Here is a 24,231-nt window from a genome sequence, read left to right on the forward strand (position 1 = left end):
CCAGACTAACCAATTTATGTCCAAGCTAAATCTATTACCTGTTAGCAAAGGTGCACTTTTAATGTAATGTAATTATATGATACAGACAACTTTCAAATGACATTGACCACTCAGGTTATCTGCCCTCAACTCGGATAGTAAATGATGCACAGTGCAGTTACTGATCTTTGACATACTGTAAAACTTGTCGTTTAATCCAATTTGCAGCAAAAAAATTAGTTAGTGACTGTTTCTAATATGGTCATTGAAACATAATAAATTTTTACTATGTCTTCCCTGACAGTTTTTAAAATTGCAAATGCAGCATAGATTTTGTGAAGGAATAATGGATTAAGGTTTATTAAAGCTAACCATTATATTGTATTTACTAACTATTGTATATGGGTCAGCAGTATCCTGTTTTTGCCAATATTACTCAGCCCCAAATCACCATACTGTTATGTTGACGATGAACTTACAGTGCTAACTTCTGAAGACTCCTTGGATTTTTTGCCTATTTTCCCCTCAATACAAGTTCTGGAACAATGCAGTAGAATTGCAACATTTATATAGAAGTAAAAGTCCAGCAACTTTCAACATGTCACTGAGCTTGTGTCCCAGGTGAAAGTAATGCATGCCAGAGTGTTGAAATTGAGACATTCCCTAAGTGACTTTTGCCATTTTAAAATGAGTTTACATAACACAACCCTTTAAACTGATGTTTCAAAATAAGCCAACTACTAGGTTATTTTAAAACACAAGGTTAAAGACTTGAAGAAGGGGTGTCCAACCTTATCGCATGGGGGGCCACATTACAATTTTTGTCTTACATAGGGGGCCAGTGAGACAATTTCGGAAAGATAAAGGCATTAAAAATTTATCATACTATTAATTGAAACAACAAATGTGCATTTTTGTCAAAAGTTGTAAATTACAAGACTAATTTGTTGACTTACTTTCGCATCACTATGTTGGACATTGATTTCGTGAGATACTTGGCATTTTTTGCTTAGTGTTTCCCCACACACTTGTTGTGGCGATAGATGCCCATCTGTCAAGGGTGATCCTGATTGTGCTCTCTCCCTCCTTCTCTCTCTGTGTCACCCTCTCTGTGTTCCCCTCCACCTCTGTGTCCGCCACCCCTCTGTGTCGTCCCCCCCTTTCTGTGTCGTCCCCCCCTTTCTGTGTCATCCCCCTCTGTGTTGTTCCCCCCTCTGCCCCTTCTCTCTCTCTCAGCCCCCTCCCTCTCTCTTTGCCCTTCTCTCCCTGTCCCCATCTCTCGTATCCCTCCCTCTCTCCCTTTCTCCCTCTCTGCCTCTGTGCCCCCTCTCTGTTCCCGCTCTCCTTCTCCCTCTCTCCCATCTCTCTCTCCCTATCCCCACTCTCCCTGTGCCCCTCTCTCCCTGCCCCCTCTCTCTCCCTGTCCCCTCTACTTCTCTCCCTATCCCCCCCAACTCTCTCTCTCTCCATTCCCCCCCCACTTTCTCTCCCTCTTCCCCCCCCCCACTCTCCCTGTCTCCCCACCTCTCTTCCCCTCTCCCCCCCCAGACCCACTTCTCTCTCTCTCCCTGTAACCCCCTTTTCCTCTATCCCTGTCCCCTACTCTCCCTCTCCCCCCTCTCCCTCCCTGTTCCCCCCCTTCTCTGTCCCCCCCACCACCTCTCGCGCTCTCTGGCAGTTGTAGAGAGAGGGAGCTCTCTGCTGAGCAGCATCGTGGTTGGTCCATTTAAAAAAAAAATCACAGCCTTCAGTTTCACAGTTGACAGGTGCTTGAGCAGAAACCGTGCTTCTGAACCTCGAACAAGTTCATGGTTTTCGGCGAGCTTTTAAAAAATAAATCAGAACCCGCCGGAAAACTTAACCAAGGTTTGGAAACCACCATCTCTGCTCTAAACACCTGTCAGCTGTGAAACTGACGGCTGTGATTTCTTTTTAAAAGCTGGTCTGAGGAAGCCATTGAGAAATTTTTCAACCCTAAAATTACCAGTCACAGACTTCAAAATCTTTTACCACGGACACTGGTGTCCGTGTACTGACATGTTACTAAGCCCTGATCGTGCCATAGGATCTATTACATATGAACATACAAATTAGGAGCAGGAGTACGCCACTCGGCCCCTTGAGCCTGTCCTGCCATTCAGCAAGATCACGGCTGATCTGACTGTAACCTCAACTCCACATTCCCGCCTACACCCAATAACCTTTCACCCCTTTGCTTATCAAGAATCTATCTACTGCTGCCTAAAAAAACACTCAAACACTCTGCTTCCACCGCCTTTTAAGAAAGAGTTCCAAACACTCACGATCCTCTGAGAGAAAACATTTCTCCTCATCTCTGTCTTAAATGGGCGACCCCTTATTTTTAAACAGTGGCCCCTAGTTCTAGATTCTCTCGCAAGGGGAAACATCCTTTCCGCATCCAACCTGTCAAGACCCCTCAGGATCTTATATGTTTCAATCAAGTCGCCTCTTACTCTTCTAAACTCCAGCGGATTCAAGCTTAGTCTGTCCAACCTTTCCTTATAAGACAACCCGCTCATTCCAGGTATTGGTCTAGTAAACCTTCTCTGAACTGCTTCCAACATATTTACATCCTTCCTTAAATAAGGAGACCAATACTGTACACAGTACTCCAGATGTGGTCTCACCAATGCCCTGTATAACTGAAGTATAACCTCCCTACTTTTGTATTCAATTCCCCTCACAATAAACAACATTCTATTAGCTTTCCTAATTATTTGCTATACCTGCATATTAACCTTTTGTGATTCATGCACTAGGAAACCCAGATCCCTCTGCATCTCAGAGCTCTGTGATCTCTCACCATTTAGATTAAGTGCTTCTTTTTTATTCTTCCTGCCAAAGTGGACAATTTCACATTTTCCCACATTATACTCCATTTGCCAGATCTTTGTCCACTCACTTACCCTATCTATATCTCTTTGTTGCCTCCTGATGTCCTCTTCACAACTTACTTTCCTAACTTTGTGCCATCAGCAAATTTAGCAACCATACCTTTGATCCCTCCATCCATCTTTTATATAAATTGTAAGAAGTTAAGGCCCCAGCACTGAGCGCTGTGGCACACCACTCATTACATCTTGCCAACCAGAAAATGACCCATTTATGCCTGCTCTCTGTTTCCTGTTAGCTAACCAATCTTCTATCCATGCCAAAATGTTACCTCTTATACCATGAGCTTTTATTTTCCATAGTAACTTTTGGTGTGGCACCTTATCAAATGGCTTCTGGAAATTACATCCACTTGAGAGATCTCATCAGCACCTCCGACAGTGCAGCACTCCTTCAGTAGTGTTATGAATTGTCATCCTAAATTATGTTCTCTAGTCCTAGAATGGGTCATCTCAAAACAAGACTGCTACCACTGAGCCAAGGATGACACACTACTGTGTACTGTGTGCTGAGTCATTCATTACCTCACTAAAAATAAGAAGTGATAAAGGGCACCATAGTGCAGTGGACTGTGTCAGACTAGTGGAACATAGGCTTGCCTCTGTTGATTTCCCACAACTCATTCCCAACCTCAAGTCTGTTCTTTACACAGAGTGTGGGAGAAATTTAGAATGCACATTATCCTTTGACTTTCTAGTTCCTCTCTTTATAATTTGGTTAACAGAAGCCTGCGAGCAGGGTGCGTTGTTTGACCTCTCAGTAGGATAACGTTGTATGGCTCAGGGTCACATAATGAGAGGGCAGGAATAAAACAAGAAAGATTAAAATAAACAGGAATGCAGTCATAAGGTGGAAATGGTGCTACAGTGGTAATATCATTGGACTAGTAATCCAGAGGCCCAAGGTCTCTGGGGACATGGGTTCAAATCTCACCATAGCAGCTGGTGGAATTTAAATTCAATTAATAAAAATCTGGAAATCAGTAATGGTGCCATGAAACTATCAATTGTCAAAAAACCCATCTGGTTCACAAATTTCCTTCAGGAAAGGAAATCGGCCATCCTTACTTGGTCCGGCCTACATGTCACTCCGGACCCACAGCAATGTGGTTGACTCTTAACTACTCTCTGAAATGGCCTAGAAAGCCACTCAGTTCAAGTGCAATTAGGGATGGGCAACAAATGCTGGCAACGCCCACATCCCATGAAAGAATAAAAAAATGAACTTATGCTTGCTCAAGATATTAGCAAAATTATACTGATGGGAACAATTAAATAAAATTTAAACAGTAACAAGAATCAAAATTACACCACACCAAGGGATTAAACTAACAATATAAAGTAACTAGACTATAAAATATTCAAAAATTAATATTTATCATCGAAAATCTTTAAAGTCTCTGCAAACAGTTTGAAAGAGAGATAGGAAATGATGGAATGGAAAAAGAAATATGTGTCAGGATGTTGGACTAACTGATGTTCGACTGGGATTCTTTCATGTTATGTTTCCAAACTATAAATAATTCATCAGGTGCATAGTCCGGTGAATTTTCAGCAAAATAAAAGGTTTGTCTACTGAACTTTCCTGTTGTTTCATGCAGAACACTAGTCTGCAACTTGAATTTTGATTCACATTTGTTTGGATTCAATTTCATCAAGGTTTAACGAACACATGACACTCCCTTACAATGTGAAACATTGCTTTTATTTGCACTGTGAGTTAAAATTATTGACCTACGTAATGGGGGGGAAGGGGATTATTTTCAATGTAAAATACTTCACCTCTTGCGTCTCTGTACTCGGAAGATTAACAATGCAGTGAAAGGCTGCTCCAGAAGACCCGAATTAGCAAATACACTCAAATGACATCACCCTACAGATCTTGGCAGCAAAACGCGTCCCCTGGAGAATTGAGAGCGGCATACTTCTTATTCCTGGATGCTATTCAAAAGCAGAGATCATTAGTCAGGTGTCACTATTAAAATAGATCGGAGTCCACATTGAATCCCGGATTGAGAGCTCCACTGATCTCTATTCTTCCTGTAGAACACGCTTTGGGACGGGATTTATCAGCAACATTACCAAATGTTCATCTCCATGGGCGGTGCAGCAACATTTCATAACAAAATTAATCCTCATGTGTAGAATTTAATTAATACACAGAAGCCGTGGATAACAAGCAGACATTGTGAGTAATTCCTATTACATGTTGGTTTTGCCTATTACTGTAGAGGTAGTGCAGAGAATGTCACCAACAGTGTGAGTTACCGTGCTAAGGTGTTCTCTCTGAAGTAGGATGGGATCCATAACTAATCACAAAGTGACAGTGACTTAGAACAACCCAGCATCCGTACAGTTTTCTGTTCGCTCGATTGGATATAATTCATTAGCAAGAGTGCAGAATCTGGAAGCAGTATCTTTGATGGAATTTATTTCCACCAACCCACACCCCCCTTTCCCACTCCATCCACCCAACTTCTTAAAAATCCATTATTCTACAACTTCCTGCAAAGCTTTAACTAATAAATGAAAAGTAGGATTGATTATTTTAGATAATAACGAAATAATACAAAAAATATATTAAAACAACTGAGAAAGGTACCACATGTAAGAACACAAGAAATAGGAGCAGGAGTAGGCCATTTGGCCACTCGAGCCTGCTCTGCCATTCAATCAGATGATGGCTGATTTGATGGTGGCCTCAACTCTACTTACTTGCGTCTGAATTTAGTGACTGTGTGAGCAGGTGAGACACAGGGTATACCTTTGAGACATAGGGTAACAAACAATCCTGCTCCGGTACACAGCACACTCTAAGCTTAGCAACTGGCATCCAATTAGTATTTTCTAGTTAGAGATTATAACTCCATGTCACCCAATAAAAACACATAATGCATGAAGTCTTATTTAAGAATGTGCTGGGCATACCGCCCCCCCCCCCCCCCCCACCCATGAAAGACTGAACAATATCACAATATGCAACACACAGAAAGCACAAGTGTCTGCATTTGAAAGCGGCCTATCTCGAGAAACGCTTCCCTTTTATAAAAATAAAAGCAACGGTGCACGCAGAAAAAATAGAATACGCCAGATGCAATTAAAATATGCAAACCGCAACAAAACATTTAGCACCAACCACCATCGAATAAAAGTCTGCCAAATCCTGGTTAACTACCGTTCAATGAATCTCAATAATAGCCTTTTGTTGACATTATTGGTCATGGAAGCGTCATCAAATGTCAGATTGATAGCACAAAAGTTCCCATGAATGGATACCATATGTACAAGCACCCAAAACGATATATTGTTTAAGAAAAGCCAGACATGGGTGGGGAATGAAGATTGCCACTTTATTTCTGATCAGTTATGTTCACGGTTTATGATGCTGGCCGAGCCCCATGTTGAGAAAGCAACCTTGTAACCAATTCCTGGGAGCCCATCTGTTTGAATCGACCAGCTTATAACTTTCCAAAGCATTGACTAATAAATTAGGGACTTTCCTGTAATGTTTCCCTGGTATTGCAGAGGTTAGAATTAATGTGCGTTAATTTGGGGAAATACCAAAAGGGAAGGGGACAACACAAAAGGTCCATGGCTGGCAACATAATCGTTCTGACTTTCCACAACATTTTAATTATAAGATATATTTATCGAAACATACAGCAACAGCACGAGGCTCAAGCAGCTGGCATTAAATAATATGAAGCAATTCTGGTTATAGATCATCAACTACAAAAAAAAAGTGAAACTGGATTTCCCCCACCATCGCACAGAAGGAAATAAAGAGAATAAACCGAGACATCTGCACAATATTGTCACACAAAATGTAACAAAAAAGCAACTAGCAAGAGCGATGTTATTCATGTTTTGAAGGCTGAGAAATCGTCTGCTTCCCAAACATCTAAAAACTGTTAGCTTAACATTTGTAAATGTGTTTGGCAATGATCAGCATCTGCGAAAATAAAACCGGTGACAAAAAAGGCAAGCAAAAAAAAAAAAATCGACGTTTTGTAAATGTTATCTACCTCCACGTCGAACAATGAATTAATATCACAGCAATACCTGGGGTTTCTGTTCCTATTTAGGCTGACATGTTTCAATAACAATTAGATCACCTGGACATTTCACATATGTGCTGCTAGAACGACAAAGGGGCACAAAAAGAGGAGGGGAATACATTTTAATGATGGGTCCCCTTTTGAATAGGTATCATGACAGTACCTGGCTTCTCAGAAATCCCCACCAGGTAGGTGATGTCTCGAATTCTCATTCCACAATTGATAAAGATCACATCGCATTTACAGCCTTTAATTTTTTTTTAAATAAATAGTATCTGCATTCATGAAGCGCCGCTGCCTTACCCAGCTGAGGATGCGGAGGATGGTTTGGGGTTGTTTGAGGAAAGCGATGGGATCCACAGCAGACCCAGCCTTGCCAGCTCCGTATGCACCTCCTTCCATCTTGAGCCTTTCTCTCTCTCTCTGTCTCCCGCTCGGCGACCGGCTTGTGAAGAATATCGGGCACGCGCCCCCGCGCGCTCCGGACTGCACTTGCAGCGCGCGTGCACGCGCACAGAGCGCGCCAACGCACGGTGTCACCCAGCCCGCAAAAGTTCAGGGAGTGCACTTCGCTGGCAACGTCCCCCCCGTGGGTGGAAGTCTGGGCGGGGGGGGGGGGTGGTGTGGAAGTCTGTGGGGGGTGGAAGTCTGGGGGGGAAGTCCGGGGGGGGGGGGGGTCGAAGTCTGGGTGGTGGTAGTCTGGGGGTGTGGAAGTCGGGTGTGGGTCTGGGGGTGTGGAAGTCTGGGGATGTGGAAGTCTGGGGGGGTGGAAGTCTGGGGGGGTGGAAGTCTGTGGTGTGGAAGTCTGGGGGGTGGAAGTCTGGGGGGGGTGGAAGTCTAGGGGGGTGGAAGTCTGTGGTGTGGAAGTCTGGGGGGGTGGAAGTCTGGGGTGTGGGTCTGGGGGGGTGGAAGTCTGGGGTGTGGAAGTCTGGGGGGGTGGAAGTCTGGGGTGTGGAAGTCTGGGGGGGGTGGAAGTCTGGGGGGGTGGAAGTCTGGGGGGGTGGAAGTCTGGGGGGGTGGAAGTCGGGTGTGGGTCTGGGGGTGTGGAAGTCTGGGGATGTGGAAGTCGGGTGTGGGTCTGGGGGTGTGGAAGTCTGGGGGTGTGGAAGTCGGGTGTGGGTCTGGGGGTGTGGAAGTCTGGGGATGTGGAAGTCTGGGGGGTGGAAATCTGGGGGTGTGGAAGTCGGGTGTGGGTCTGGGGGGGTGGAATTCTTGGGGTGTGGAAGTCTGGGGGGGGTGGAAGTCTGGGGATGTGGAAGTCTGGGGGGTGGAAATCTGGGGGTGTGGAAGTCGGGTGTGGGTCTGGGGGTGTGGAAGTCGGGTGTGGGTCTGGGGGTGTGGAGGTCTGGGGATGTGGAAGTCTGGGGGGTGGAAGTCTGGGGGTGTGGAAGTCGGGTGTGGGTCTGGGGGGGTGGAATTCTTGGGGTGTGGAAGTCTGGGGGGGGTGGAAGTCTGGGGGGGTGGAAGTCTGTGGTGTGGAAGTCTGGGGGGGTGGAAGTCTGGGGTGTGGAAGTCTGGGGGGGTGGAAGTCTAGGGTGTGGAAGTCTGGGGGGGTGGAAGTCTGGGGGGGGTGGAAGTCTGTGGTGTGGGTCTGGGGGGGTGGAAGTCTGGGGTGTGGAAGTCTGGGGGGTGGAAGTCTGGGGGGGTGGAAGTCTGGGGGGGTGGAAGTCTGTGGTGTGGGTCTGGGGGGGGGTGGAAGTCTGGGGTGTGGAAGTCTGGGGGGGTGGAAGTCTGGGGGGGTGGAAGTCTGGGGGGGGTGGAAGTCTGGGGGTGGTCGAAGTCTGTGGGCGTGGAAGTCTGGGGTGAGTGGAAGTCTGGGGGGGCGTCGAAGTCTGGGGGTGTGGAAGTCTGGGGGGTGGAAGTCGGGTGTGGGTCTGGGGGGGTGGAAGTCTCGGGGTGTGGGTCTGGGGGGGGTGGAAGTCTGGGGTGTGGAAGTCTGGGGGGGTGGAAGTCTGGGGGGGTGGAAGTCTGTGGTGTGGAAGTCTGGGGTGTGGGTCTGGGGGTGTGGAAGTCTGGGGTGTGGAAGTCTGGGGGGGTGGAAGTCTGGGGGGGTGGAAGTCTGGGGGGGTGGAAGTCGGGTGTGGGTCTGGGGGTGTGGAAGTCTGGGGGGGTGGAAGTCGGGTGTGGGTCTGGGGGTGTGGAAGTCTGGGGATGTGGAAGTCAGGTGTGGGTCTGGGGGTGTGGAAGTCTGGGGATGTGGAAGTCTGGGGGTGTGGAAGTCGGGTGTGGGTCTGGGGGTGTGGAAGTCTGGGAATGTGGAAGTCTGGGGGGTGGAAGTCTGGGGGTGTGGAAGTCGGGTGTGGGTCTGGGGGGGTGGAATTCTTGGGGTGTGGAAGTCTGGGGGGGGTGGAAGTCTGGGGGGGTGGAAGTCTGGGGGGGTGGAAGTCTGTGGTGTGGAAGTCTGGGGGGGTGGAAGTCTGGGGTGTGGAAGTCTGGGGGTGTGGAAGTCTGGGGTGTGGAAGTCTGGGGGGGTGGAAGTCTGGGGTGTGGAAGTCTGGGGGGGTGGAAGTCTGGGGGGGTGGAAGTCTGGGGGGGTGGAAGTCTGTGGTGTGGGTCTGGGGGGGTGGAAGTCTGGGGTGTGGGTCTGGGGGGGTGGAAGTCTGGGGTGTGGAAGTCTGGGGGGGTGGAAGTCTGGAGTGTGGAAGTCTGGGGGGGTGGAAGTCTGGGGGGGGTGGAAGTCTGGGGGTGGTCGAAGTCTGTGGGCGTGGAAGTCTGGGGTGAGTGGAAGTCTGGGGGGGCGTCGAAGTCTGGGGGTGTGGAAGTCTGGGGGGTGGAAGTCGGGTGTGGGTCTGGGGGGGTGGAAGTCTCGGGGTGTGGGTCTGGGGGGGGTGGAAGTCTGGGGTGTGGAAGTCTGGGGGGGTGGAAGTCTGGGGGTGTGGAAGTCTGGGGGTGGAAATCTAGGGGGGTGGATGTCTGGGGTGGGTGGAAGTCTGGGGGGGCGTCGAAGTCTGGGGGGGATCGAAGTCTGGGTGGGTCGGTGTGGGTGGGGTCGAAATCTGGGTGGGGTCGATGTCTGCGGGGAGAGGTGTAAGTCTTGGGGGTTGTAAGTCTTGTGGGGGGGGGCAAGCGGTGGAAGTTGTGGTTGGGGCGGGGTTTGGAAGTCGGGGCGGGGGAGGGGGTGGAAGTCTGAGGGGGTGGAAATCTTCGGGGGGTGGTTCTGGGGGGGGGGATTTCTGGGGTGGTGTCTAGGGCAGGGAGAGTCAGGGGAGTCAGTGGTGGGGGGGAGTCACGGGTGGGGGGAATCAGGGGTGGGGGTTGTCACGGGTTGGGGGGGGAGTCAGGGGTGGTGTTTCTGGGCAGCAAGAATGAGATAATCGTGGGGTTTTTTTTGCTCGAGTGAAATGTGTGTATATTATTTCTTTAAACACAACTAAAATGTGTGCCAATTGAGTGAGATTTGGCAGGCCTGGCATTGCTGGCAGTGAATGAGTGTCAAACTTTCCAGACTGAGCAATATACTGACTAAAGGTATAGAGGTTAAAATGAGACCGTGCAAGGAGGCTCATGACAATCCAAAGGCTCATAATAGGGTGGAGAACCAAGCTGAATATACGGAAGAGATCTAAAAAGGGAATAAGAGGAACAAAGAGAGAGAGAGAATAAGACTCGATTAGCAGCAGATATAAAAAAGGAACAAAAAGTCTATTGTAAACACGTAATTAGTAAAAAGGGTAGTCAAAGGCCAGGTGGTGCCAATTCAAGTCTGAAAAGATCTAGTGGAAGCTGAGGGCATGGCTGGGCATGGCAGATGTATAAATGAGTATTTTGCATCTGTTTTTACTAGAAAAGAGGTTGCTGCCGTTGTAGCAAGTAGTAAGTATATTGGATAGGATAAAAACAGAGGATGCACCTAAAAGGTTGACAGTTCTCATAGCAGAAAAATTACCCAATCCAGATGGGATGCATCCTCAGTTACTGGGAGAAGTAAGGATGCAAATTGCAGACACTCCTGCCACAGTCTTCCAATCCTCCTTTGATATATTGAGTGGTGCCAGAGGACTGGAAGATTACAAATGTCACCCCTGTTTTAAAAAAGGAAGAGGGATAAACCCAGCAACTACAGGCCAGTCAGCCTAATGTCAGTGGTGGGGAAATTTTTAGGGACAATGGTTTTGGCATTCACGGGGAGGGAGCGGAGGAGGCAATTTTGCAGTTGAGAAACATTGGTTTCCATCAGGTTCTGATGAATTTAATGGCAGGCCCTGATTAACATTCTTGTCTCCATTTCCCAACTGCAACTAGCCAGGTTGAAAGTCTGGCAGTCGGATGGGTATGCCTTCAGGGCCAGGCCTCAGCTGGTAAGTGGATAGAAGAGAGGGAGGGATGGAAGAGCAAGTGGGGAGATTGAAGGTTGGAGGGGAAATCGGATGCAGGAGGGGAGATTGGAAAGGTCAGAGGGAGATGAAAAAGGCCAGGGGTGAGGGGGAGGTAGGAAAGGACTGGGGAGAGATTGGAAAGGTGAGGGGGAGATCAAAATGGCTGTGGCGGGGGAGAAATTGAAAAGGCTGCGGGGGGAAAGGTAGGTAAGGTGAGGGGGAGATAGGAAAGGTTGGGGTGGTTGACAGCGGAATGGTCAGCAGGGGATAGAAATCAGAAAGGCTTGGAAGGGTGGAGAAATAGGAAAAGTCTTGGGGGAGAGTTTTTTTATTCTTTCATGGGCCGTGGGTGTGGCTGGCAAGGCCCACATTTGTTGCCCATCCCTAATTGCCCTTAATAACCGATTGGCTTGCTCGGCCATGTCAGAGAGCAGTTAAGAGTCAACCACATTGCTGTGGAGCTGGAGTCAGATGTAGGCCAGACCAGGTAAGGACGGCAGATTTCCTTCCCTAAAGGACATCAGTGAACAAGGTGGGTTTTTTGACAATTGATGTTAGTTTCATGGCACCATTACTGAGACTAGCTTTCAATTCCATATATTTATTAATTAATTGAATTTAAATTCCACCAGCTTCCATGGTGGGATTTGAAACCACGTATCCCCCCAGGGCATTAGCCTGGGCCTCTGGATTACTAGTTCAGTGACATTACCACTATGCCACCATCTCCCACTTTGGAAAGGCTGGGAGAGGGGAGATCAGAAAGAATAGAGTAGGAGATTGGACTGTGGGGGATAGTTAGGAAAGGTTGGGGGTAGGGGAAGATCGGAAAGGCTGGAGGGCAGAGATGGGAAGAGTTAGGATGGAGAGATCGGAAAGCCTGGGGGAGATTGGATGGATTAGGCCGAGATCGAATGTCACAGCCAGGGAGTGCAGAGGAGGGAGGGGGATTGGAAAAATGGGGAGTAGGGTGGGGGGTAACATAAGAAATAGGAGCAAAAGTAGACCATATGGTCCTTCGAGCCTGTTTCGCCATTCAATATGATCATGGCTGATCTTGACCTTCAATTCCACTTTCCTGCCTGCTCCCCTTATCCCATGATTCTCTGCAAGACCAAAAATCTGTCTGTCCCAGCCTTAGGTGTATTCATTGATGGAGCATCCACAATCCTCTGGGGTAGAGAATTCCAAAGATTTACAACCCTTTGAGTGCAGTAATTTCTCCTCATCCCAGTCCTGAATGATTGGTCCCTTATCCTGAAGCTGTGCCCCCACTTTCTAGATCCCCCGACCAGCAGAAACAATCTCTCAGCTTCTATCCTATCCAGCCCTTTCAGAATCTTGTATGTCTCAATTAGATCGCCCCTCATTCTTCTCAACTCCAGAGAATATAGGCCCAATTTACTCAGCCTCTCATCATAGGACAACACCCTCATCCCAGGGACCAATTTAGTAAATCTTCACTGCACTGCCTCCAGTGCAAGTATATCTCAAATGTGGGGACCAAAACTGCACACAATATTCCAGATGCGGTCTCACCAAAGCCCTGTACAACTTTAGTAAGATTTCTTTAATCCTGTACTCCAATCCCCTTGCAATAAAGGCCAACGTGTTATTTGCTTTCCTAATAGCCACTGCACCTGCATTGTTTATTTGTGTGTTCCTTGTACGAGGACCCCCAAGTCTCTCTGAACATCAACAGTTACCAGTTTCACACCTTTTAAAAAATATTCTGCTTTTCTATTTTTATAACCAAAGTGAACAACTTCACACTTCCTACATTATACTCCATTTGCCATCTTGTTGCCCAGTCACTTAGTCTGTTTATATATCTTTGCAGCCTATCTATGTCCTCCCCGCAGCTTACCTTTCCACCGATCATTTGTATCATCAGCAAACGTAGATAGATTACTCTCTGACTCTTCATCCAAGTCATTAACATAGAGTGTAAATAGCTGAGACCCCAGCACTGATCCTTGCGGCACCCCACTATTCACTGCCTGCTAACTTCCTGTCTGTTAACCAATCCTCTATCCACACTAATATATTACCCCCAACACCATGAGGCCTTATCTTGCTTATTAATCTTTTATGCGGCACCTTATTGAATGCCTTTTGCAAATCCAGTTATTTTTTTATTTTTTTTATTTCCAAAATATACTTTATTCATAAACATCTGTAAAAATTACATTGCCAGACAGTTTCCAAACAGCACCAAAAAATACAAACGTTGCAAGGGAGATCAGTTTCCTTCAATACTGTCATGAGTTCCTTCCCAACCCTTCTGTTTCACAATTGTCATGTCAATTACAGTTTTACATTTACAGCAATTGAGAATATTAACGATACAGTTCGAGGGGTTTCCCATGGATCCAGCCCCTCAGTCCAGCTTGGTGGGGGAACCTTACACTGTGGTCTTTCCCCATTGAGCCTTTGCTGCGGCTGCCCCAAGCTTTAGTGCGTCCCTCAGCACGTAGTCCTGGACCTTGGAATGTGCCAGTCTGCAACATTCGGTGGTGGACAACTCTTTGCGCTGGAAGACCAGCAAGTTTCGGGCAGACCAAAGGGCGTCTTTCACCGAATTGATAGTCCTCCAGCAGCAGTTGATGTTTGTCTCGGTGTGCGTCCCTGGGAACAGCCCGTAGAGCACAGACTCCTGTGTTACAGAGCTGCTTGGGATGAACCTTGACAAAAACCACTGCATCTCTTTCCACACCTGCTTTGCAAAGGCACATTCCAGGAGGAGGTGGGCGACCGTCTCTTCCCCACCACAGCCAACACGGGGGCACTGTGCGGAGGGGGCGAGACTTCGGGTGTGCATGAAGGATCTGACGGGGAGGGCCCTTCTCACCACCAGCCAAGCTACGTCTTGGTGCTTGTTTGAAAGTTCTGGTGATGAGGCATTCCGCCAAATGACTTTGACGGTCTGCTCGGGGAACCATCCGACAGGATCCACCGTTTCCTTTTCCTGTAGGGCCTTGAGGACATTCCGTGCAGACCACTGCCTGATGAACCGGTGGTCAAAGGTGTTTTCCCGCAGAAACTGCTCCACGAAGGATAGGTGGTACGGCACCGCCCAACTGCACGGAGCGTTCCGCGGCAATGTGACCAGGCCCATCCTTCGCAACACCGGGGACAGATAGAACCTCAGCACGTAGTGACACTTGGAGTTTGCGTACTGGGGATCTACACACAGCTTGATGCAGCCGCACACGAAGGTGGTCATCAGGATGAGGGCCGCGTTGGGTAAATTTTTCCCGCCCTTGTCCAGAGATTTGAACATCGTGTCCCTCCGGACCCGGTCCATTTTAGATCCCCAGACGAAGCGGAAAATGGCTCGGGTGACTGCCACGGCGCAGGAGTGGGGTATGGGCCAGACCTGCGCCACGTAGAGCAACAACGTGAGCGCCTCGCACCTGATGACCAGGTTCTTACCCACAATGGAGAGAGATCGCTGCCCCCACATGCCCAACTTTTGTCGTACCTTGGCTACTCGCTCCTCCCATGTTTTGGTGCACGCCCCGGCCCTTCCGAACCATATCCCCAGCACCTTCAGGTAATCTGACCTGACGGTGAAAGGGACAAAGGATCGGTCAGCCCAGTTACCAAAGAACATGGCCTCGCTCTTGCCGTGGTTAACTTTGGCACCCGAGGCCAGTTCGAACTGGTCGCAGATGCTCATCAGTCTGCGCACGGACAGCGGATCCGAGCAGAAAACGGCGACGTCATCCATGTACAGGGAGGTTTTGACCTGAGTGCCTCCGCTGCCTGGGATTGTCACCCCTCTTATGCTCGCATCCTTCCTAATAGACTCAGCAAAGGGTTCAATACAGCAAACAAACAAGACCGGGGACAGAGGACAGCCCTGTCTGACTCCAGATTTGATCGGGAAACTTTCCGATTCCCACCCGTTGATTGAGACTGCGCTACTGATGTTTGTGTAGAGCAGTTGGATCCAATTGCAGATTCCCTCCCCAAACCCCATTTTGGAAAGCACGTCCATCATGTAGGTGTGCGATATCCTGTCAAAAGCCTTCTCCTGGTCCAGGCTGATGAGGCAGGTGTCCACCCTCCTGTCCCGTACGTAGGCGATCGTATCCCTGAGTAGCGCGAGATTATCAGAGATCTTCCTGCCGGGTACAGTACAGGTCTGATCGGGGTGAATCACCATCTCCAGAGCAGACTTGACTCAACTGGCTATGACTTTGGACAGAATCTTGTAATCAACATTAAGCAGTGAGATGGGCCGCCAATTTCTGATTTCTGCCCTCTCCCCCTTCTGCTTGTAAATGAGGGTGATGATGCCTTTTCTCATGGATTCTGACATGCTGCCGGCCAGGAGCATACTCTCGTATACTTCCAGCAGGTCCGGGCCGACCCAGTCCCACAGGGCCGAGTACAACTCGACCGGTAAGCCGTCGCTCCCGGGAGTTTTACTCGTCTCGAAAGACTCGACGGCCTTTGTCAGCTCGTCCAGAGTTAGCGGCTTGTCCAGTCCCTCCCTCCTGCTGTCATCTAAGACCTCTGTGATAGATGACAGGAAGGACTGGGAGGCTCTGCTGTCTGTGGGCTTCGCGTCATACAGCCCAGCATAAAAGGATTTGCTGATCCTTAGTATGTCGGACTGCGAAGACGTTACCGAGCCATCTTCTTCCTTCAGGCTGCTGATAACAGAGCTCTCTCTGTGTACCTTTTGGAAGAAGTAATGCGAGCACGTCTCATCCTGCTCGATGGAGCGGACTCTGGAACGGAAGATGATCTTGGAGGCCTCCTTGGCAAAGAGCGAGGCCTGCTGGCTCTTCACCTCTTGGAGGTCCTCCTTGACCTCGACCCCCATTGACTGCAACTGGAGTAGATTTTGCATAATTTTCTGGAGTCGGGAGAGTTCCCTCTGTCTCTCTCTCGCCTTCTGAACACCTTTGTGGATGAAGAACCTCTTGATGTTCTCCTTGATCGCTTCCCACCAGTGAACTGGAGACTCAAAGAGGGGTTTCACGGTCCTCCAACCTTTGTAATCCCTTTTGAGTTCCTCAACGTTCTCTGGGGTCAGCAGTGTCGCATTGAGCTTCCACGTCCCTCTGCCAACCCGCTGGTCGTCCTGTAAGTGACAGTCGGCCAGTAAGAGGCAGTGGTCGGAGAAGAACACCGGCTTGACGTCGGTGGATCCGACCGTGACAGCACGGGACGCAAACAGGAAGTCAATCCTGGAACGGGCAGACCCGTCCGATCTTGACCATGTGTATCTGTGCTGCGCTCCGTCTGCAGGTTTGCTGAAGACGTCGTGCAGTTTGGCATCTTTAACTGTTTCTATTAGGAATCTGGACGTAGCGTCCAGTTTGCTGTCGTCACTGCCGGATCGTCCAGCCGCATCGATGATGCAGTTGAAGTCACCGCCTAGGATGACCGGCCTGGACGTCGCCAGCAGCAGTGGGAGCTGCTGGAAGACGGTCAGCCGCTCGCTGCGTTGTACCGGGGCGTACACGTTGATCAACCGGAGCGGAGCGTTGTTGTACATCACGTCTGCTACGAGGAGGCGGCCGCCCACCACCTCCTTAACTTCGGAGATGGTGAAGTTACCTCCCCGCAGCAGAATACCCAGGCCGGAGGAACGGCAGTCATTCCCCCCCGACCAGATCGATGGCCCGTGGGACCACCATCGCGACCACTGCCTGTAGGTGCTGAGGTGTGGTATTCCACACTCCTGCAGAAACAGTAGGTCAGCTTTGACCTTGGCAAGGTAATCCAAGGTTGAAACACATCGCGTAGTCGATTTAATGCTACGCACATTAATGGAAGCAATTCTTACACCCATTTTTTACTAAAAATTAGTTGTTGCTTCCCATACCATTTGTCCTCACTAGTCCCAGTCCTTCCCCTTCGGGATGTTCCTGCATACCCATCGTGTGCGCAAGCAGTTTCACGTTGGTTGGGCTCAGAAACCCCTCCTGATTTTTCATGCAGGGTTTGTGCCGCTCGGGTGACATCGGGGGGGGGGGTCTTGTAGGCAGAGAGGATTGGGTTGTCCTCAGCTGCTTCCATCTGTTCCTCCTCGAAAACATCACAGCTCCCGGTCTCCCGGAGCTCAGCTGCGCCAGACGTGTCTTTGCTCCCGGTGTCCCGGAGCTGAGATGCGTTGGCCACGTCGTTACGTGTGGGGCATTGGGGTTGGGGCACGCCGGACCCATCACAGCTTCCAGTGCCCGGGGGCTGGGATGCTTTATCATCCATCTCGGAGTTCTGCCGCCTCTTTTGAAGGGGCTGTCGTTCCAGCATTTCCCCGTCCAGTGAAGAGGAGTTGTTGCAGTCGGATTCAGAAGAGAGCCTCCTCTTGCCACTGGTTTGGGTGGTGGCTTTGGGATGTTTTTTCTTTGTGGTTTTCCTCTGGACCACTTGCCACTGACCTGTTTGTCCATCTGCTGCCTCCTCCTCCATTGATTCTGTCTGTGGAGGAGGGGTTTCCGGGCGCTGGGTAGGTGCTGGGTCGTTGGTTTCAGCTGCCTCCCCTTCCTTCTCAGGTTGAAGTTCCTCACTGCGGAGAAGGTTGCTGGTCTCCTTTCGAGCAGCGGACGCCTTCGTCGAACCTTCTCCCGGCCTTTCCTTGGACCTTGCCGCCTGAGCATAGCTGAGGCAACGTTTGGGGCAGGTCTTGTAGAGATGGCCTGCCGCGCCGCACCGCACATGTTGCAACACTTAGTCTGCTTACAGTCCTTGGTCTGATGGCCTTCCTCCTTGCAGTTCTTGCAAACAACCGTGCTGCAGTTGGCTGCCATGTGACCAGATTTGCCACAGGTGCGGCAAACTCTGGGCTGCCCAGCGTAGACCAAGAAGCCTCGACTTCCCCCGATAGCGAAGCTGGAGGGAGGGTGGATGATGGCTCCACTGGGATCTACCTTCAAGGTCACCTTGACCTGCCGCTTGCTGGTCCAGATCCCAAAGGGGTCCTTGACATCAGTGCTGCTGCCGGCCACCTCGACGTACCTGGCGAGAAAGGTGAGTACATCCACCACCGGAACATGGGGGTTGTAGAGGTGAATCGTCACCACCCAGTCCCGTTGAGATGGAAGCGTGAAGAGCGGCTCCGCTGTGAGGATCGACAGTGGCGCCCGGTCCCCTTTCTCCTTGAACGCCTTCAGGAACTTGATGCATCCCGCCACGTTCCGGAACGTCACGTCGAAGTATCCACTGCTGGGGAAATCCTGCAGGCAGAAGACGTCCGTCGCTTGAAATCCGCAGCAATCGAAGAGAATTTTCTTGATGAAGAAGGTGCGATCGACCGGTGCATCTCCTTCCTTGTCCTTCACGACCACCCGAACGGTGTTGCGCACTCCCTGGCTCGAAGCTCGAAAATTGGTTATAGCCATTTTACTCAAAGCTTCCCCAGGATCAAAAGGCAATGATCATGGTCTCTTCTCAATCAAATAAGCACTGATAAGAACAGATACTACACTTGATCTTAGCCAAAAGGCCGAGAAGCGAACATCTGGTTATGATGATTTTTATCAGTCGCACAGCCTTTCACCCTCTGAAAATCCAGTTATACTACATCTACTGGTTCCCCTTTATCTACCCTACTAGTTACATCCTCAAAAAACTCTAATAAATGTGTCAAACAGGATCTCCTTTTAGTAAAACCATGCTGACTTTTTCTAATCATACTATGCTTTTCCAAGTGCAATGTTAACTTTATACTTCATAAAACACTGTTTAGGCCTCAGCTGGAATATTGTGTTAATTCTGGGCACCACTCTTTAGGAAGAATGTTTAGGCTTTAGAGAGGATGCAAAAGAAATTTACTAGAATGGTAAAAGCAAAATACTGCGGATACTGGAAATCTGAAATAAAAACAAGAAATGCTGGAACCACTTGCTTCTCTTTCCACAGATGCTGCCGACCTGCTGAGTGGTTCCAGCATTTCTTGTTTTTATTTACTAGAATGGTACCTGGAATGAGGACTTCAGTTATGTGAAGAGACTGGAGAAGCTGGGGTTGTTCTCCTTAGAGCATAGAAGGTTAAGAGGAGATTTAATAGAGGTGTTCAAAATCATGAAAGGTTTTGATAAACAAGGAGAAACTGCTTCCAGTGGCAGAAGGCTTGGTAAACATAAGACACAGATTTAAAGTGATTTGCAAACAAACCAAAGGCAACTTGAGGAAATACTTTGTAACGCAGTGAGTTGTGATCTGGAATGCACTGTCAGATTCAATAGTAATATTCAAAAGAGAATTCGAGGGAAAAAAATATACAGGACTACGGGGAAACAGCAGCAGAGTGGGATTAATGGGATAGGTCTACCAAATAGCTGGCACAGACATGATGGACCAAATGGTCTCCTATGTTATATCTATTATTCTATGTCATATAAAGGTGATTCGAGATTACACATGTCACAGTAATTTTTCTGTTACAGTAGAGCAGAAATTCCTACCTTTGCTCATTTTAGAGAAAATTGTAGTTTACCTGGTGAGAACTGTTTCAGGCTATCTTGATTGATCCATCTCAGAGATTCTATTGTATCATCCAGTTGTTTTTTAATTGATTCCAGGGATTTTATCTGCATTACTCCAGCTGGAAGATTAATCTACATGCTGAGCACTCTTTGTTTGAAGAAGAATTTCCTGATATCTGTCCTAAAAATAACCTTCCCTAGTTTGAAGCTGAGACCCACTGTACTATTCTGGTTAACTGTTTCCATACCCTGACTAACCTTATATTTCTCGAGAAATCACTTCTATATTTGCTCTTGAAAACTCCGAGTTCCTTCATTCTTTTCTCATAACTCAGACCCCTGATAATGGAGATTAGCTACTTGTCTCTTCAGTGTTTGAATGTCTCTTTTGATTCCTATGTTCAGAACTGGATGCAGTATTCAAAGTGCAGTCTGACGAGAGTACTCTAAAGTTTGGTCATTACCTCCTCTGAGTCATAAAAGGAAAGAACTTGCATTTATATAGCACCTTTCACAACTTCAGAATGTCACAAAGCACTTCAGTGCCAATGAAGTACTTCTGAAGTGTAGTCACTGTTGTAATGTAGGGAAATGCAGCAACCCTGTTCTTTTTCGAATATTGCCAGGGGATATTTTATATCCATCCTAAGAGTACAGCTGGGGCCCTGGTCTAACTTCTCATCCAAAAGACAGCATCTCCATCAGTGAGGAATTCCCTCTGTACTGCACTGGAGTGCCAGCGTAAATGTTATGCTCAGATCTCCCAAGTGGGGCTTGTGAAATGGAAGAGTGCTTTCACTGAACTAAGATTGGCATCTTATAACAAAAGCAAAATTCTGTCGATGCTGGAAATCTGAAATAAAAATGTAAAATGATGGAAATACTCGGCAGTCAGGCCACATCTGTGGAGAAAGAGAGAATTAAATGTGCCCAATTTTAACTCTGTGTAAGTGAATGGGTTTTGAGTGAGTTAAAATCTCGCCCAATAACGTTTTGGGTAGATGACTTTTCGTCAGAACGAGCAAAAGCTCCCTCACCTCTGTTGTCACCCCGTCCCCCCCTCTTAGAAACATAATAGAGTTCCTGTTATTCTCAACTTCCACCCCACCAACCTCCATATTCAGTGGATCATTTCCACTACCTCCAGCATGACGCCACCAACAAATGCACCTTCCCCTCCCCTTTCAGTATTCCTCTGTGACACTCTAATCCACTCCTCAATCACCCTCAACATTCACTCTCCTTCCCTTGCAAGTATAAGGGAGGCCACACCTGCCCTTTCACTTCCTCCCTTCCCACCATCCAGGATCCCAAAAACTCTTTCCAGGTGAAACAGCAATTTATTTGTACTCTTGTATAATGTATTCATTGTTCATGATGTGGTCTCCCCTATACTGGAGACCAAACGCAGATTGGGTGATCGCTTTGCAGTACACCTCTGTTCAGTATGCAGGCATGACCCTGAACTTCTGTTTGCCTGTCATTTTAATTCTCCACCTTGCTCTCATACTGATATCTCTGTCCTCAGTCTCCTACACTGTCCAAATGAAACTCAAGGTAAGCTCAAGGAACAGGACCTCATCTTACAATTAGGCACTCTACAACCTTCCAACTCAACATCGAGTTCAACAATATCTAATCATAACCACGGCTCCCATTTTTTTGGACTGCAGGTGCTGGTAATGATTCTGCTGTTGTCATTTACCGCTTCTCTAGATGCATCTTTTGTTCCTTTACTTGTCCCATTACCATCTCCTTTTGCCTTACACCATCATCCCCTTTTGTTATTTAATCTCTCTTGCCTCCCACCCTAACACAGACTTTCAATTTTGTTCTTTCCTTCCCTCCCCCTCTTTCCCTGCCTCTGTCCTTGCTTAAAACCTATTACATCTCTAACTTTTTCCAGTTTATTTATTTAGAGATACAGCACTGAAACAGGCCCTTCGGCCCACCAAGTCTGTGCCGACCATCAACCACCCATTTATACTAATCCTACATTAATCCCATATTCCAACCACATCCCCACAATTCCCCTACCACCTACCTATACTAGGTATATACTATACTAGGGACAACATATAATGGGCAATTTACCTATCAACCTGCAAGTCTTTGGCTGTGGGAGGAAACCGGAGCACCCGGCGAAAACCCACGCGGTCACAGGGAGAACTTGCAAGCTCTGCACAGGCAGTACCCAGAATCGAACCCAGGTCGCTGGAGCTGTGAGGCTGCGGTGCTAACCACTGCGCCACTGTGCTGCCCAAAAAGGTTATTGACCTGAAACATTGGGCTGAATTTTCACCTGTGGGTCCCGATCCCGTCATTGGGAGGAAATGCAGGTCAGGAATCCACATTTGCTGGTGCCAGGACCCAGAGAGCAGATTTCAAGGACTCGGCTCCCTCTGGGAGTCCTGTCCAATTAAGGATGGAGGGCAGGCTCCAAAGGCTGGAACATAAGAACATAAAAAATAGGAGCAGGAGTAGGCCATTCAGCCCCTCAAGCCTGCCCCACCATTCAATAAGATCATGGCTGATCGGTCCCAGACATCAACTCCTCTTTCGGGCCTGCTCCGCATAACCCTTGACTCCGAGATTTTGAAAATCTATCTACCTCCTCCTTAAATACATTTAGTGAGTTAGCCTCCACAACTCTCTGAGGTAGAGAATTCCAGAGGTTCACCACCCTCTGAGAGAAGACATTCCTTCACAAAAGGAGGACCTCTCCAGCACTGAAAGATCAGCAGCCCCACTGTCAGAGGTAGGCGCTGCCAATGCAGGTAGGAGAGAGGGAGCCTCAAGCTGGAGGTGCTCTCTGAAGTGATTTAATTTTTTTTTTAAACAATAACAGAGGCCACAGCTGCCAGACCATCAGCATGGAGGAGCAATCCCTCCACTGAATGGCCAGTGGCCACAGCTGTGGCCTGATGGCTATGACGAGAGTGGGGGGCGGGAGTGGAGTTGGTTCCCTAGTTGAACAAAGCACTGGTGACTCCTCCTAGTCTGCCACCAGGCAGCTGCCTCCATCCCACGGCCATGTTTCAGGTTCAGTGAGGGGCCTGCATGCCGACTGGAAAATTCCACTCGGTGTGTGGAAATTGGCCTTAAAAGGCCCTTTAATTGGCCTCCTGGATCGAAAATGGCCCAGAGGTGGGACCCTGACGGGAGACTGAGAGGAAATTGCAGGCCCATCTGCCTCTGATCACGCCTCGACCGCCATTTAAAAATTTGGCCGGTTAACTGTTTCTCTCTCCACAGATGCCGAGGATTTCAAGCATTTTTCATTTATATTGTTGGCATTTTACAATCTACTCTTCTCGGTAAGCAGCTTAACCTCTGATTGGCATTGTTGATTACTGCTCTGCATTAGTTGGGCATATTTAGTGTTGAGTCTACAAAGACTCTTTCATAGCTATTGTAACACCATTTATGGAGTATATGTGTCTCCTATTTTTGTTCCCTATCTGTGGCACTTTACACTTGTCAGAACCAAATTCCATCAGTCCAGCTACATATCTTGTCAAAGCACGCTTCATTTTGTGTTATCTGCATCTTGGCCACTTTGGATTGAGTTCTTAAATCCAGGTTAGAATCTTACAATCATAGAATGGTTACAGCACAGAAGGAGGCCATTTGGCCCATCAAGTCTACGCCAGCTCTCTGCCAGAGCAATCTAGCTAGATTATTTGTGTAAGTTAGAAATAATAGTGATCGCGGTAATGAGTGCTGAGGCACCCTACTCCAGTGCCAAGTGTCAGCCTTGGCTCAGTGTAGCACTCTTGCTCAAGGTTGTGGGTTCGAGTTCCACGGTAAAAACTTCAGCATGTAATCTAGGCTGACGCTTCAATGTGGTATTGAAGAAGCACTTCACTGTACTTCGGATGAGAAGTTGAACCAATACTTGTCTGCTCTCTCAGGTGGATGTAAAACATCCATTCAAAGAAGCGCAGGGGAGTTCTCCCCAGTGTCTTCACCAATATTTATACTTCACTGAGGGAATGGTTAGTGAATGAGGAGAAAGATCCTTACTGAGTGGGAGAATGGTTAGTGAATGAGGAGAGAGATCCTTACTGAGTGGGAGAATGGTTCGTGAATGGGGAGAGAAGTCTTTACTGAGTAGGAGAATGGTTAGTATATGGGGGAGAGAGAGAGAGAGAATGGTTCAGGTTTGGGGGAAGACAATGACTTTAGTACAGATATCTGTTGATGAAAGGTATAATTAAGATGGTAATGGGTAAATGATGATGAACAGAGAATGGTATGGTTCCCTTGGGTAAGGGTGAGGAGAAATGGGTTAGGTTATGAGTAGGGATTTTAAGGTCATTTTGCTGAAAAATGGAGAGTTAATGCAGGTCATTGAGGCTAGGATGCTGGATAAGTAAGACCTACTTAATATGAGATAGTATGGTAAGCATTTACTTTTCACCGTTTATGTAGATTAGAGCTGGGGACATTGGCAAGAAGAGTATAAGCAAGTCGACAGCCTCGTGATGACAAAAACTTTGAACAGTCAGTGATGGAC

The 24,231-nt window shown here is 48.1% G+C and overlaps 1 protein-coding gene and 1 pseudogene across 1 annotated transcript in view; both read right to left on the bottom strand.

The window, feature by feature from the left end:
• The window catches only part of syngr3a (synaptogyrin 3a), a 103,700-nt gene extending 96,294 nt beyond the window's left edge, over window positions 1-7,406 (bottom strand). Inside the window, exon 1 of the mRNA XM_068055757.1 lies at window positions 7,253-7,406. Within this exon, the coding sequence (XP_067911858.1) occupies window positions 7,253-7,351 (99 nt within the window). The 5' untranslated portion in view covers window positions 7,352-7,406. The remainder of the gene's footprint in view (window positions 1-7,252) is intronic.
• Window positions 7,407-18,633: 11,227 nt separating this feature from the next.
• Window positions 18,634-18,742, bottom strand: LOC137383720 (U2 spliceosomal RNA; annotated as a pseudogene).
• Between the last annotated feature and the right edge of the window lie 5,489 nt (window positions 18,743-24,231).

The sequence above is a fragment of the Heterodontus francisci genome, chromosome 24 (genome assembly GCF_036365525.1).
Source record: "Heterodontus francisci isolate sHetFra1 chromosome 24, sHetFra1.hap1, whole genome shotgun sequence".
Taxonomy (NCBI): domain Eukaryota; kingdom Metazoa; phylum Chordata; class Chondrichthyes; order Heterodontiformes; family Heterodontidae; genus Heterodontus; species Heterodontus francisci.